Source organism: Oncorhynchus clarkii, chromosome 4 (assembly GCF_045791955.1).
Source record: "Oncorhynchus clarkii lewisi isolate Uvic-CL-2024 chromosome 4, UVic_Ocla_1.0, whole genome shotgun sequence".
Lineage (NCBI taxonomy): Eukaryota > Metazoa > Chordata > Actinopteri > Salmoniformes > Salmonidae > Oncorhynchus > Oncorhynchus clarkii.
In genome coordinates, this window is record NC_092150.1 from 41,093,872 (window position 1) to 41,108,209 (window position 14,338).

Below are 14,338 nucleotides of genomic sequence, written 5' to 3' on the forward strand. Positions count from 1 at the left end.
GGCACTGAGGTCAATGTCATTTCAATTCCACTCAACTCTGGGATTGGATTAGGAATGAAGTCGGAATTGAAAAACGGCCATAGTTATTGTCACCCTTGATAAAGATGAACAAAACAGACTGTATAAAATAAATAATACCAGTATTGAGTTATATTGTATGATCAACATTTTTTAAAAATGTTATTATTTTATAATAATACAAAAAAAATAGATGTTGTTTAACAAATATATGACTTATTATTTATTTTATACAGTCTTTTTTGCTCATCTTTATCAAGGATGACAATAATTATGGACCCCATTGTACATTCCTGGGGTGGCAGGTAGCCTAGTGGTTAGAGCGTTGGGCCAGTAACCAAAAGGTTGCTAGATTGAATCCCTGAGCTGACAAGGTAAAATGTGTCGTTCTGCCCCTGAACAAGGCAGTTAACCCACCGTTCATAGGACGTCGTTGTTAATAAGATTTTTTCTTGCCTAGTTAAACAAGGTCAAATATATAATGAAAACATTATAAAGGCCAATGGAATTGACCCCAAATTCTGACACGCACACCCCAACCAAGATTAGAAAAGAGACTAATCTGTCCTCTCTTTCGCACGCAAACACACAGCCAGACAGCCACACCCCCTCCCAACTCCCTCTGTTAGACACAGACAACTTGAATGGAAGACCAAAATTCTGTCTGCCTGAAGTTCACCTCATCCATCCAGGGCCAGGGGGGGGGGTCAGTCCTTGTCAGTTTTCTACGACTGTCACACATGATCTGGGTGGAGTTGGCCTGGTGTGCCAACTCCAAGTGGTGGGAAGCTAATCCTTTCTGGAGTGGATTAAACAGCTGTTTGTGACGCCACTCTGAGAGCTGGCAGGTATTCGGAGAGAGGGGTGTGAAGAAAAGAAGGGATAGGAGGGAGATAGGGGAGAATTGGAAGAGAGTGGAGAAGAGATAGCCTTCTCACTTGGATTCTCTAGGCCCAATAGAGCAGAGAGTAAGTGGTAGCCAAGAGAGAGGGAGAGAGAGAGAAGGAACGAGACAAAAACAAAGGGAGGTAGCAAGATATAAAGGAAGAGAGAAATTCCGGGAATGCGAAAGGCAGAGAAAGATCCAGGCCCTCAGGACTGTATTTTCAGCTGGCGTTAATCCAGAACAATTGTCAAGCGCACACTAATTTGCAATATCTACCTGTTAAAGCCGGTGCTTCTTCGATTTTCAATCCCAGGATTGGTAATTTACAGGTTTTATATGAGCTCTTATAGTAGGCTACCCTTACCCTACTATAACAAAATCTGGTTCAACAGCAATGTGTCTGGTGTCTTTCTTATCCTGCCATGCATTAGCCAAGGAGCCTGCCCATAAAAGGTTTCTAAATGGTCTACTTGTTTACTGTTGCTATCACTCGTTACTGTAGTCTATGCTATTTAAGAAGCTGTAGTATTAATCCACAGTGGATGAGAATATTCCGTGCCCCCTGGCGAATTAAAGTTGATGATAATGCATAGACCGTCAGAACATAAGACACGCATGTAGTATTAAGCAATTGAACACCTTGATTGGCCAGTGAGTGGCCAAGCCCTCGTCACACCTACAACTTGTTTATTAATCAAAACCCAGCACTTTCAAACTACCGCCAGCTATTGCTTTCATAATAATGGGGAGTGAGAGGGAAATGATGTGGGGATTTCTTGGTCCCTATCCCCTGTAGTCTGACTGGGCAGCAGTGGTGTAATGATGCTGGTTGAGGTCCCCAGAGCCTGTTCATTAGCTGTGATTAAACTGCCTCCCAGTCTTCATCCTGTCCTCATCCTCACAGTAGAGCCACTACTGTCAGCCATGAGAGGGCTGTCCTAATCCTCACAGAGATACACTGCCTTGAGAGGAATGTCTTCATCCAATCCTCACTCCTCATCCTATCCTCATCCTGTCCTCACTCCTCATCCTGTCCTCATCCTTACAGTAGAGCCATTACTATCAGCCATGAGAGGGCTGTCCTCATCCTATCTCATCCTCACAGAGAGTTAGTACTGTCAGTCAAACATAGTCAACCCCAGCATAGAAAAACAGTTAACCACAGGTTGACTGTCACTAGCGTGTGCCATGAAACATACATCCTTCTGTCCTCTATGTCACTGAACACAGTGAAAATTAATATAATGTCTTGCCCTCTGTATGACTTTTCCACATGGAGGGGCAGGATCAGTGACTCCACAACACACCCACACACAAGCTACAGAACTGTTCTTGAATTATCATATTGTGTTGGAAGGGGGTCAGAAAGAGGTCACAGTGATATAAATTTACCTCTGGTTTAGTGGACCGTTATGATTGGAAAGTTTATTTGACAATTAGTTTTAGAGAAATCAATGCTTGTCCTCCCCTAATGCAATGAACCTGATCACCCAGGACACACACAAATATTATCTCTGTGACTGTTTTGTCTACATCCCGCTTGTTTAGGGCATTCTTTCTCTGTATGTAGTACATCTGGTAGGTTCTTTCTGTTTCTAACTGATATATGCCTGTTTCCCAGAGCTAAATGGCCCTGACACTCCTTTGACTCATTTCATTACAGCTCAGAATACCATCCAGTGTCAGGCTGCTGCTGTACCAACACTTCTGTCTGTCTCCACTAGTACAGCTGAAAAATGAGCTGCCAGTCACACCTCATTATTTTGTGTTCTCTTGTAAATTACATAGGATTGAAGAATTTGTGATTCTTAACACAAGTCTCTTTCTCGTACGCCCTCCCTCCCTCCCTCCCTCCCTCCCTCCCTCCCTCCCTCCCTCCCTCTCTCCCTCCCTCCCTCTCTCCCTCCCTCTCTCCCTCCCTCCCTCTCTCCCTCCCTCCCTCCCTCTCTCTCTCCCTCCCTCCCTCCCTCTCTCTCTCCCTCCCTCCCTCCCTCCCTCTCTCCCTCCCTCCCTCCCTCTCTCCCTCCCTCCCTCCCTCTCTCTCTCCCTCCCTCCCTCCCTCTCTCTCTCCCTCCCTCCCTCCCTCCCTCTCTCCCTCCCTCCCTCCCTCTCTCCCTCCCTCCCTCCCTCTCAGACCCAGTCTCAGTGGATGTGGACCAGTATGAAGTGGCAGTGTTGTCTGATACTCTGAGGGGTTTCCTCCAGGACCTGCCCTCCCCCATCATCCCAGCTGTGGTCTACAGTGAACTGGTCTACACTGCCCAAGGTACAGTAACAGTACACTCACAATGGTAATGATTAACTAACATCAAACATCACAGTCCATAATCAGCTAGGACATATGGATACGACATAGATACGGTTTGCACAGACTTATTGCGGCTAGCCCATCACAGAGTTCTGCTGTCACTTGAAAGAAGGTTAAGTTCATTTTAACCCAGGATTAAAGGGATACTCTGGGAATGAGGTTCTTCATCTACTTCACCAGAGTTAGATGAACTCGTGGATACTATTTGTATGTCTCTGTGTCCAGTATAAAGGAGGTTAGAGGTATTTTCGTGAGCCAATGCTAACTAGCATTAGCGCAATGATTGGCAGACTATGGCTATCTGCAAGAATGCTAGAAGATGTTAGCATATACCCATATACTTCCAACATTATGCTAACACTAGTTATGTTAGTTATGTTATGCTAGAGACATAACAATGGTATCCACAAGTTCATCTGACTCTGGGGAAGTAGATAAATGTCAAAATCCAAAAGTGTCCCTTTAGCACTAGAACCGTCTGGTCTTTCTGCCTATAATTATCTGCTAGAGAACGTTGCCTGGCGTCCCCTTTAGCATAACATATGCATCAGATGCATACCAACCCGCTAATTGCAGCAAACATAAAGCACCAATTCTTGATAAATAGTGCATAAACTATTATAAAGGATTAATTGTATGAAGAAATATTAGTGGAAATATACACATAAAAATAAAATATACAATAGTAAAGGATATGTTTTGTGTAGTTCTACAAAGTCCTAGAAAGAATGTAGGCCTATAGCCAATTTTCATTTCTCTTACAATAAAAACATTTGTGTAATCTATTTGATCAACTTTATTTGTAGATTCGATTAGTAACAGAGTTATAGTAATTAATAAAGTCCAGTTACAGCTTCTTTTGACAAAGTTGAAACTAAAAAGATTAGAAATTATATAACCAGCCAGTTGCACAGGTGAAATTATCTGCTATATTCCTAAACAACAGCATGAACAATTGTAAAGGATGAATTGCATAAATAAATAGTATATTTTAATTTGAAGTTTATTATGTTACTAACTTTTTGCTTAGTAGCCAGAGCAATGCTGCCGCACGGACAGCACAGGTATTCTTGGAAAAAGTTCAATTTGGAAATAGAGCTGCAACTTTTGAATTATGCGAGTTATTTGACAAAGGTAAGTGTAATAGAAACGGCAGAATATGCTCTGTCTGATACTATATATAAAATGTTTTACCTCCATGTGACTCTGAAGGAGGATTTGATAAAGTGATGATCCTTTCCTTGCATCTTTAAATGTAAATTACAAGATGCGCCCATCACTTCATATACAATTTGACAACTGATAGGCCTAATATTGTCACTCATCAGATGATTGTCAATTTAATATCGTCTATACTCTTATTATGTGTGAAATTAGTTTTGGTATAATTTAGGTGTCCTTTCGATGGGCCAGCTGTGCGGGCTGACTGGCATCATTTGTTTCCTACTCATCGAGTTGGATAGTCAAGGATATGTTTTGCATTATTCTAAAGGCCTACTGTAACGCATTGCATGTTTTCATTTCCGTTGCAGTAAATAAAATAGTCCTGTAATAGCTTCTTTTTACAAAGTAAAACATAAAAGGGAATGGTATCAACCCGCAAGGCGTGCGGTCAAATTATTAACATGAGAGCTAACGCTGATAAATAGGGATATGGCGCCGGAAGGGAGGGCTGCCATTTTACAGGATCCGAACCAACTGTGCTATTTTATTAATTTTTTCACATTGTTTGTAACTCCTTTGGTATATAATGTAGCTGCTACCGTCTCTTATGACCGAAAATAGCTTTTAGAATACTCACCTCAAACTGGACAAAGATTTCTTCTTTAATGAGACCGACATGAAGGTTATACTGCTTTGTAGAGACAAGGCCTAAATCCCCATCATCAGCGTGAAAAAAAGACAGAGAAAAAGGGGGAGGAGGGTGGGGTGTCTTGTAAGAATTCGCAGACGATTAGGTAAATCCCACTACCCTCGGTATGATTGGTCAACGTGCAATCATTGGAAAACAAACTGGACAAACTATGATCAATACATTCCTAACAACGGGACATAATTTTTTTTTATATCTTATGTTTCACTGAGACTTAGCTAAACAACAACACAGATAATATAGATCTGGCTGGCTTGAGCGTGTTTCGGCAGGACAGAGCCGCTACGTCTGGTAAGATGAGGGGCGGGGTGTGTGTCTATTTGTCAATAACTGCTGGTGCACGATGTCTAATATTAAAGAAGTCTCGAGGTATTGCTCTCCTGAGGTAGAATACCTCATGATAAGCTGTAAGACCACACTATCTATCAAGAGGGTTCTCATCTATATTATTAGTAGCCGTTTATTTACCACCACAAACCGATGCTGGCACTATGACCGCACACAACAAGCAGTATAAGGCCATAAGCAAACATGAAAATGCTCATCCAGAAGCGGCGCTCCTAGTGGCCGGGGACTTTAATGCCGGCAAACTTAAATCCGTTTTACCTAATTTCTACCAACATGTCACATGTGCAAGACCACCTTTACTCTACACACAGAGACGTATACAATGCTCTACCTCGCCCTCCATTTGGCAAATCTGACCATAATTCTGTCCTCCTGATTCCTGCTTACAAGCAGAAAAAATTAAGCAGGAAGTGCCAGTAACTCACTCAATACGGATGTGGTCAGATGACGCAGATGCTATACTACATGATTGTTTTGCTAGCACAGACTGGAATATGTTCCGGGATTCATCCAATGGCATTGAGGAGTGTACCACCTCAGTCACCGGCTTCATCAATTAGTGCATCGACAACATCGTCCCAACAGTGACCGTACGTACATTTCCCAACCAGAAGCTATGGATTACAGGCAACATCTGCACCGAGCTACAGGCTAGAGCTGCTACTTTCAAGGAGTCTGGACGCTTATAAGAAATCCCACTATGCCCTCAGACGAACCATCAAACAAGCAAAACATTAATACAGGACTAAGATTGAATCCTACTACACCAGCTCTGACGCAAGTCGGATGTGGCAGGGCTTGAAAACTATTATGGACTATAAAGGGAAACCGTGAGCTGCCCAGTGACACGAGCCAACCAGACGAGCTAAAAGCCTTTTATACTTGCTTCAAGGCAAGCAACAATGAAGCATGTGTGAGAGCACCAGCTGTTCCGGACGACTGTGTGATCACGCTCTCCGTAGACCTTTAAACAGGTCAACATCCACAAAGCCACAGGGCCAGACAGATTACCAGGACATGTACTCAAAGCAGGTGAGGGAGCAAGTGTCTTCACTGACATTTTCAACCTCTCCCTGGCTGATCCTCAACACTGGGGCCCCTCAGGGGTGTGTTCTTAGTCCCCTTCTGTACTCCCTGTTCACTCATGAATGTGTGGCCAAGCACAACTCCAACACCATCATTAAGTTTGCTGATGACACAACAGCCTGACCACCGACAACGATGAGACCTGGCAGTGTGGTGCCAGGACAACAACCTCTCTCTCAATGTGAGCAAGACAAATGAGCTGATCATAGACTATAGGAAAAGGAGGACTGAACAGGCCCCCATTAAAGTGGGGGGAGCGGGTCGAGTGGAGTGGAGCGGGTCGAGAGATTCAAGCCACATGGTGTCCACATCATCAACAAATTATCATGGTCCAGACACACCAAGACAGTCGTGAAGAGGGCACGACAACACCTTTTCCCCCTCAGGAGACTGAAAAGATTTGGCATGGGTCCCCAGAGCCTCAAAAAGTTCTATAGCTGCACAAAGGAGAGCATCCTGACCGGTTGCATCAACGCCTGGTATGGCATCTGCTCGGCATCTGACCGTAAGGTGCTACAGAGGGTAGTGCGTACATCCCCAGTACATCACTGGGGCCGAGCTCCCTGCTATCCAGGACCTCTATACCAGGCGGTGTCAGAGGAAGGCCCATAAAATTGCCAAAGATTCCAGCCACCCAAGTCATAGTGTTCTCTCTGCTACTGCACGGCAAGCTGTACCGGAGTGCCAAGTCGTTGACCAAAAGGCTCCTGAACAGCTTCTACCCCCAATCCATAAGGGCTCCAGAGTGGCGCAGCGGTCCCTGGTTTGAATCCAGGCTGAATCACATCCAGCCGTGATTGAGAGTCCCATAGGGCGGCGCACAATTGGGTCAGCGTCGTCCGGGTTTGGTCGTGGTACGCCATCATTGTAAATAAGAATTTGTTCTTAACTGAATTGCCTTGCCTAGTTAAATAAAGGTAAAATAATTAGATTTTTTTTTTAAACACACATGCCGCTAATAAATAGAACCCTCCATTCAGGAGGAAAGTTATTAGAAGTCATGAACCATGATCACACCACATACGACTGATTCAGTGCATACTTCCATTGTGAGGTTAGCTCCTCCGTGGATAACAAAGCTATGAACTAGAGTCCTTCATACGTATCGCCACTACAATGGTGTAAGACACATTGAGTTGTAGTAAAACCACTACAGGCCCCCTTGGTATATAGCTTGAGGTCGGCATCGATTCTTATTGACACACGGTCATTGACATGGAAATGATCTGATGATGTCAGACTCATTCTGAACAGGTTGCAGCCTACCAGGATACTTGGTTTTCTTGCCCTTGGCATGTACGCTTGTGCAAGCATAAATGCACATGCACAATGGAACCTTTAATGAGGATTTATACTAGGATCACTTAAGGGTTGGAGCAAAATACCAGTCTTGGTAAAGTTGAAAATAGACCCTTTGGCCCACTCCTCCATACAGACCTTCTCCAGATCCTTCAGGTTTCGGGGCTGTCGCTGGGCGAAACGGACTTTCAGCTCCCTCCAAAGATGTTCTATTGGGTTCAGGTCTGGAGACTGGCTAGGCAACTCCAGGACCTTGAGATGCTTCTTATGGAGCCACTCCTCAGTTGCCCTGGCTGTGTGTTTGGGGTTGTTGTCATGCTGGAAGACCGAGCCATGACCCATCTTCAATGTTCTTACTGAGGGAAGGAGGTTGTTGGCCAAGATCTCAAGATACATGGCCCCATCCATCCTCCCCTCAATACGGTGCAGTCGTCCTGTCCCCTTTGCAGAAAAGCATCCCCAAAGAATGACGTTTCCACCTCCATGCTTCACGGTTGGGATGGTGTTCTTGGGGTTGTACTCATCCTTCTTCTTCCTCCAAAGACGGCGAGTGGAGTTTAGACCAAAAAGCTCTATTTTTGTCTCTTCAGACCACATGACCTTCTCCCATTCCTCCTCTGGATCATCCAGATGGTCATTGGCAAACTTCAGACGGGCCTGGACATGCGCTGGCTTGAACAGGGTGACCTTGCATGCGCTGCCGGATTTTAATCCATGACGGCGTAGTGTGTTATTAATGGTTTTCTTTGAGACTGTGGTCCCAGCTCTCTTCAGGTCATTGACCAGGTCCTGCCGTGTAGTTCTGGGCTGATCCCTAACCTTCCTCATGATCATTGATGGCCCACGAGGTGAGATCTTGCATGGAGCCCCAGACCGAGGGTGATTGACCGTCATCTTGAACTTCTTCCATTTTCTAATAATTGTGCCAACAGTTGTTGCCTTCTCACCAAGCTGCTTGCCTATTGTCCTGTAGCCCATCCCAGCCTTGTGCAGGTCTACAATTTTATCCCTGATGTCCTTACACAGCTCTCTGGTCTTAGCCATTGTGGAGAGGTTGGAGTCTGTTTGATTGAGTGTGTGGACAGGTGTCTTTTATACTGGTAACGAGTTCAAACAGGTGCAGTTAATACAGGTAATGAGTGGAGAACAAGGGGGCTTCTTACAGAAAACCTAACAGGTCTGCGAGAGCCGGAATTCTTACTGGTTGGTAGGTGATCAAATACTTATGTCATGCAATAAAATGCAAATTAATTACTTAAAAATTATACAATGTGATTTTCTGGATTTTTGTTTTAGATTCCGTCTCTCACAGTTGAAGTGTACCTATGATAAACATTACAGACCTCTACATGCTTTGTAAGCAGGAAAACCTGCAAAATCGGCAGTGTATCAAATACTTGTTCTCCCCACTGTATATGACGATCACCAATTCCCCAACCCACATTACCTGCCCTCCCTTTCCTCCATCCCTCAGCTCCTTTTTCTGAATTTTTTTCCTTCATTTTCTTGATCTGCATTACACCTAATCCCCTTCAATACCATCCCAAATCCCCCTATTGTGGATTCTGTCACACCTGCAAAGCCTCCTAAACCCATTAATATAAACCCTTCTCTCTGCGAGGTAGACCAACTGACCAGCCGGCGGGGAGGATCACGGTCAGTCTGACCAACCATGCGACTGACTGTGTAACCATAACTTCAGCAGACTCCGGCCAAGTGTCTCAGTCTCATCCCTTTGTGTCTGTCTGTCTCAGACAAGAGAAGTGGTCAGTCATTCTATTGGCATAATCCAGATTCAGATTGATCTCTCTAAGAACCCAGGGAAAAGGGCCAGCTTTCCCACCAGACCATGCCCATCTGGACTGAACAAAGGTGGGTAGCTATAGTTAGGTAGCTGATGTATATACAGACTTCCAGGAAAGCCATTGGACCGGTCAGCTGTTCTAGCACCAGACCTGGGTTCAAATACATGTGTATTTGAATATTTGTTATTTAAATACTTATTTTCTGTGTATAATTTCCTATAAATAACCTATTTGAAGGTATTTTTTCAAATAGTTATTTTAAATATTATTTTCAAATACCTGGGTTCAGTGCATGGAAGTGTATTTGAGTCCGTGTATTTCCAAATACATTCCAATATTCAACTACTTGTACCCCCCCCCCCCCCCCCCCAAAAAAAAAATACCTAAATACTTATTTACATATGTTTTTGAAAATAATTGAAATACACTAAATAGTATTTGAACCCAGGTCTGCCTAGCACCCAGCTCTAACCCTCCCTTTCTCCCTCCTCCCTGGGCTGCCCAGTGTCATTGTGCCCAGTAGGTCAGGTCCATATGGGAAGCTATTTGAATGGTCTACAGCCCTATAGCACCCACGTCTACCCTCTTTCCTCCTTTCCGTCCATTCCTTCTTTCCTTCCATCCTCCGATTCTCCCGGGTCTGCCCCGGTGTCCAGTGTCCTAAGGGACAGATGGAAAGCCACTCGACCAATCAGTGGCACGCAAAGGTCCTCCCACCTTCCTCTGTGCCCATTCCCAGAATCCAGTAGGTTCTCAGGGTCAGATGGACAGGCCAAGTTCTCAGCTTTGTCCTCTATTGAGCCAGGGTCAGATCGTATTAATGAGGACCGAGGGGGGCCCTGAAGACCGAGGGGACAGGGAAGGGCGATAACAGCTCCAGACGGGATGTGGATTAATTTTGGGGGAGGGAGAGCAGGGGGTCTGGGTAGGTAGCGGTCATCGGCTGCGTCTGTGATCTGAGGAGGCGAGACGAGAGAAGGTCAACACAGCTGACCTCTACCAGATCAGGCGGATTGGCCGACCATATATAATCTAACAGCTCTGACCGACACACAGCCCCCCGACACACACCTACACACAAACACACACCCTCCATCTCCATCGCCCTTTTGGGTGGTGGTATATTGTTTGTATACAGTTTTTGTTGTTGTTCTGAAGCCACTTCCCCAAAGTTATTGTGACGTTGTCAAGTTTGCCACCCCCCACTCCTAGTCTGTCCTTTGGTGCGCCTGTTTCCAAGTCTGGGTACCCTTTTTACATTTTTAACACCTGCCCCATGAAAGGTATGTGCACGGCCCTGCTAACGTTTGACCCCTGACCCTAAGACACTTATCTCAAATAAGCACCCTTGGCCAGCCTTAATCAGACCAGCGCTAATGGCCCCAGGCATGGGTGGAACTCATTAAGAGAAAGGCCAGCCTCAGCCAGGCAACAAGAGCAGCTAACAGGAGAGTAGTCCTTATCACTAGACATGAGGTGCTCTATACTGAACACTTATGGTGCTGCATTCTGCTCTGTCTGCAGCTAAAATACAGGCACACACACACACACACACACACACACACACCACTAAGGCTCAATTCAAACACTCATCCACTCTCAGCTAAAATTTACAATGTCAGTCAGGACAGACAGATTTACTGAGGTCATACTGCTGGTTGTGGGTTAAGTCCAGAGCACTTTGAGTTATTGGGATCAATCACAAACATGGGTTTTAACACTGAATACCCTGCGAGCTCCAAATGCACCACTCTAATAGGTCAATATGGATCACATTCTGCTACCTTCATGTAGATTATGTGTGAATGAAGATAGCTAGCTGCATTAGATTTTAGTACCTATTATGTAGTTAATACAGAGGTTCAATCAGTAAGTCTGGTCTGAATGGCTAGATCGCTTTAATTTAATTCAGTAAGCACAATGTAATTATCTTCGCTGGGCATAGTGGAATGTATATGTTAGTATTACAAACATTATAATCATCAGCACACAGGGCCGGATTAAGGCAGGGGTTTACCAAGGCTGAAGCCCCTGGGCCCAGGCCGGTAATAAAACAAATATATACAGTATATATTATATATACAGTGTATATTATATATGAAGTATATATGAAGTATATTTTTTTTTTGCAGCCGCCAACCACAGGTTGACTCAGGAGCCCGCTCTCAAGAAGGCTGCAGTTTAAGCAGCATGTGTGCCAAATATACAGCTTGTTGCATTGTGGCCATAAACATATAATCCATAGAACGATTTGAAACCTCTTACCCTGTCAATTTGACTGTTGGGTGCACTAGCAATGCCTGCCAGGCCTAACTTGAATGGGAACTGCCATCTATGGATTATATTTCTTGAGATAGGCTACTTGTCGTTTCAATAGCCTATGGCTTCATCATCAACTGGTCAGTCAGTGTGCCACTGGACATGTTATTTACTAGGTTACTGTAGCCTATAATACTGTATATATGTGTATAAACAGTGCCTTGCAAAAGTATTCATCCCCCTTGACGTTTTTCCTATTTTGTTGCATTACAACCTGTAATTTAAATATATTTTTATTTGGATTTCATGTAATGGACATACACAAAATAGTCCAAATTAGTTTAGTGAAATGAAAAAAAATTAAGAAATGGAAAAGTTGTGCGTTCATATGTATTCACCCCCTTAGCTATGAAGCCCCTAAATAAGATCTGGCTAGGCAACTAATTACCTTCAGAAGTCACATAATTAGTTAAATGAATTCCACCTGTGTGCAATCTAAGTGTCACAGGATCTCAGTATATATTAGCTTGTTCTGAAAGGCCCTAGAGTCTGCAATACCACTAAGCAAGGGGCACCACCAAGCAAGCGGCAGCATGAAGACCAAGGAGCTCTCAAAACAGGTCAGCGACAAATGTGTTGAGAAGTACAGATCAGGGTTGGGTTCTAAAAAAATATCTGAAACTTTGAACATCCCTCAGACCACCATTAAATCCATTATTTAAAAAATGGAACGAATATTGCACCACAACAAACCTGCCAAGAGTGGGCCGCCCACCAAAACTCACGGACCGGGCATGGAGGGCATTAATCAGAGGCAACAACGAGACCAAAGATAACCCTGAAAGAGCTGCAAAGCTCCACAGCGGAGATTGGAGTATCTGTCCATAGGACCACTTTAAGCCGTACACTCCACAGCGCTGGGCTTTGCGGAAGACTGGCCAGAAAGAAGCTATTGCTTAAATAAAAAATTAAACAAACATGTTTGGTGTTCGCCAAAAAGCATGAGTCAGATGAGACTAAAATTTAGATTTTTGGCCAAGGAGTTAAAATCTATGTCTGGCGCAAACCACCTCTCATCCCCCTGAGAACACCATCCACAGTGAAGCATGGTGGTGGCAGCATCATGCTGTGGGGATGTTTTTCATCGGCAGGGACTGTGAAACTGGTCAGAATTGAAGGAATGGTGCTAAATACAGGGAAATTCATGAGGGAAACTGGGACGAAGGTTCAACTTCCAGCAGGACAATGACCCAAAGCATACTACTAAAGCAACACTCGAGTGGTTTAAGGGGAAACATTTAACTGTCTTGGAATGGCCTAGTGAAAGCCCATACCTCAATCCAATTGAGAATCTGTGTTATGACTTAAAGATTGCTGTACACCAGCGGAACCCATCCAACTTGAAGGAGCTGGAGCAGTTTTGCCTTGAATGGGCAAAAATCCCAGTGGCTAGATGTGCCAAGCTTAAAGAGATAGACCCCAATTTACTTGCAACTGTAATTTCTGCAACTGGCGGCTCTACAAAGTATTGACTTTGGGGGGGTGAATAGTTATGCACGCTCAAGTTTTTGTCTTATTTCTTGTTTGTTTCACAATAAAAAAAATATGTTTCATCTTCAAAGTGGTAGGCATGTTGTGTAAATCAAATGATACAACCCCCCCCCCCCCCCCCAAAAAAAATATCTATTTTAATTCCAGGTTGTAAGGCAGCAAAATAGGAAAAGATGCCAAGGGGTGTGAACTTTCACATGCCACTGTGTGTGTGTGTGTGTGTATATATATATATATATATATATTACCTACTAATATTGCACAATCTGTGATTTCTTAATCCGGCCCTGTCAGCATAGTTTCATGTTTCTCCTCCTCTTTTACAATTAGCCATGTGCAGAATGTCATTCACCTAATAGCTTACAGCCTGTGAGCACAGCACAATAATGCAACTTCACCATGCTTGCTGAATAACCAGATGTTTAAAGTAACTAATTGCAACTACTCTCCTTACTGTAATTGAGTAGCTTTTCTGAGTACTTTTTTGAGTATTTTTCAAAGTTAATCATTTTAGTCCTACTTTAGTAGAATTTCATGAAAGTAACACTACTTATTTTTCCACCCCTGGTAAGGGAGTTTGTGAATGAGGAAATTAGTGACAGAAAGTGGGAGGGAATGAGTGAGTGAAGGAAAGAGGGTGAGTGGGTGAATGTCAGCTCCGCATAGAGCTACCCGCCGTCACAGCATCTGGCTCCTCTGATCATCCCTCGGAGACAAGGCCATACCCCAAACTATTTTAATATGTTTTCATATTTGCATTTTGTTTCTGTTGTTCATTCAGTTAAACCTGTTACTCGATTGAACTGAACATAAACAGTCAATTTCCAAAAGCACACAGTAAAGGTACATACCCACTGGGCACAGATGTCAGTTCAACGTCTAGTTTTGATTTACATTATGGTTGT

The 14,338-nt window shown here is 43.9% G+C and overlaps 1 protein-coding gene across 1 annotated transcript in view; it reads left to right on the forward strand.

The window, feature by feature from the left end:
* The window catches only part of LOC139406818 (phosphatidylinositol 3-kinase regulatory subunit gamma-like), a 297,830-nt gene that overhangs the window by 117,881 nt on the left and 165,611 nt on the right, over nt 1-14,338 (forward strand). The window contains exon 5 of the mRNA XM_071149873.1: nt 3,039-3,170. Within this exon, the coding sequence (XP_071005974.1) occupies nt 3,039-3,170 (132 nt within the window). The remainder of the gene's footprint in view (nt 1-3,038; nt 3,171-14,338) is intronic.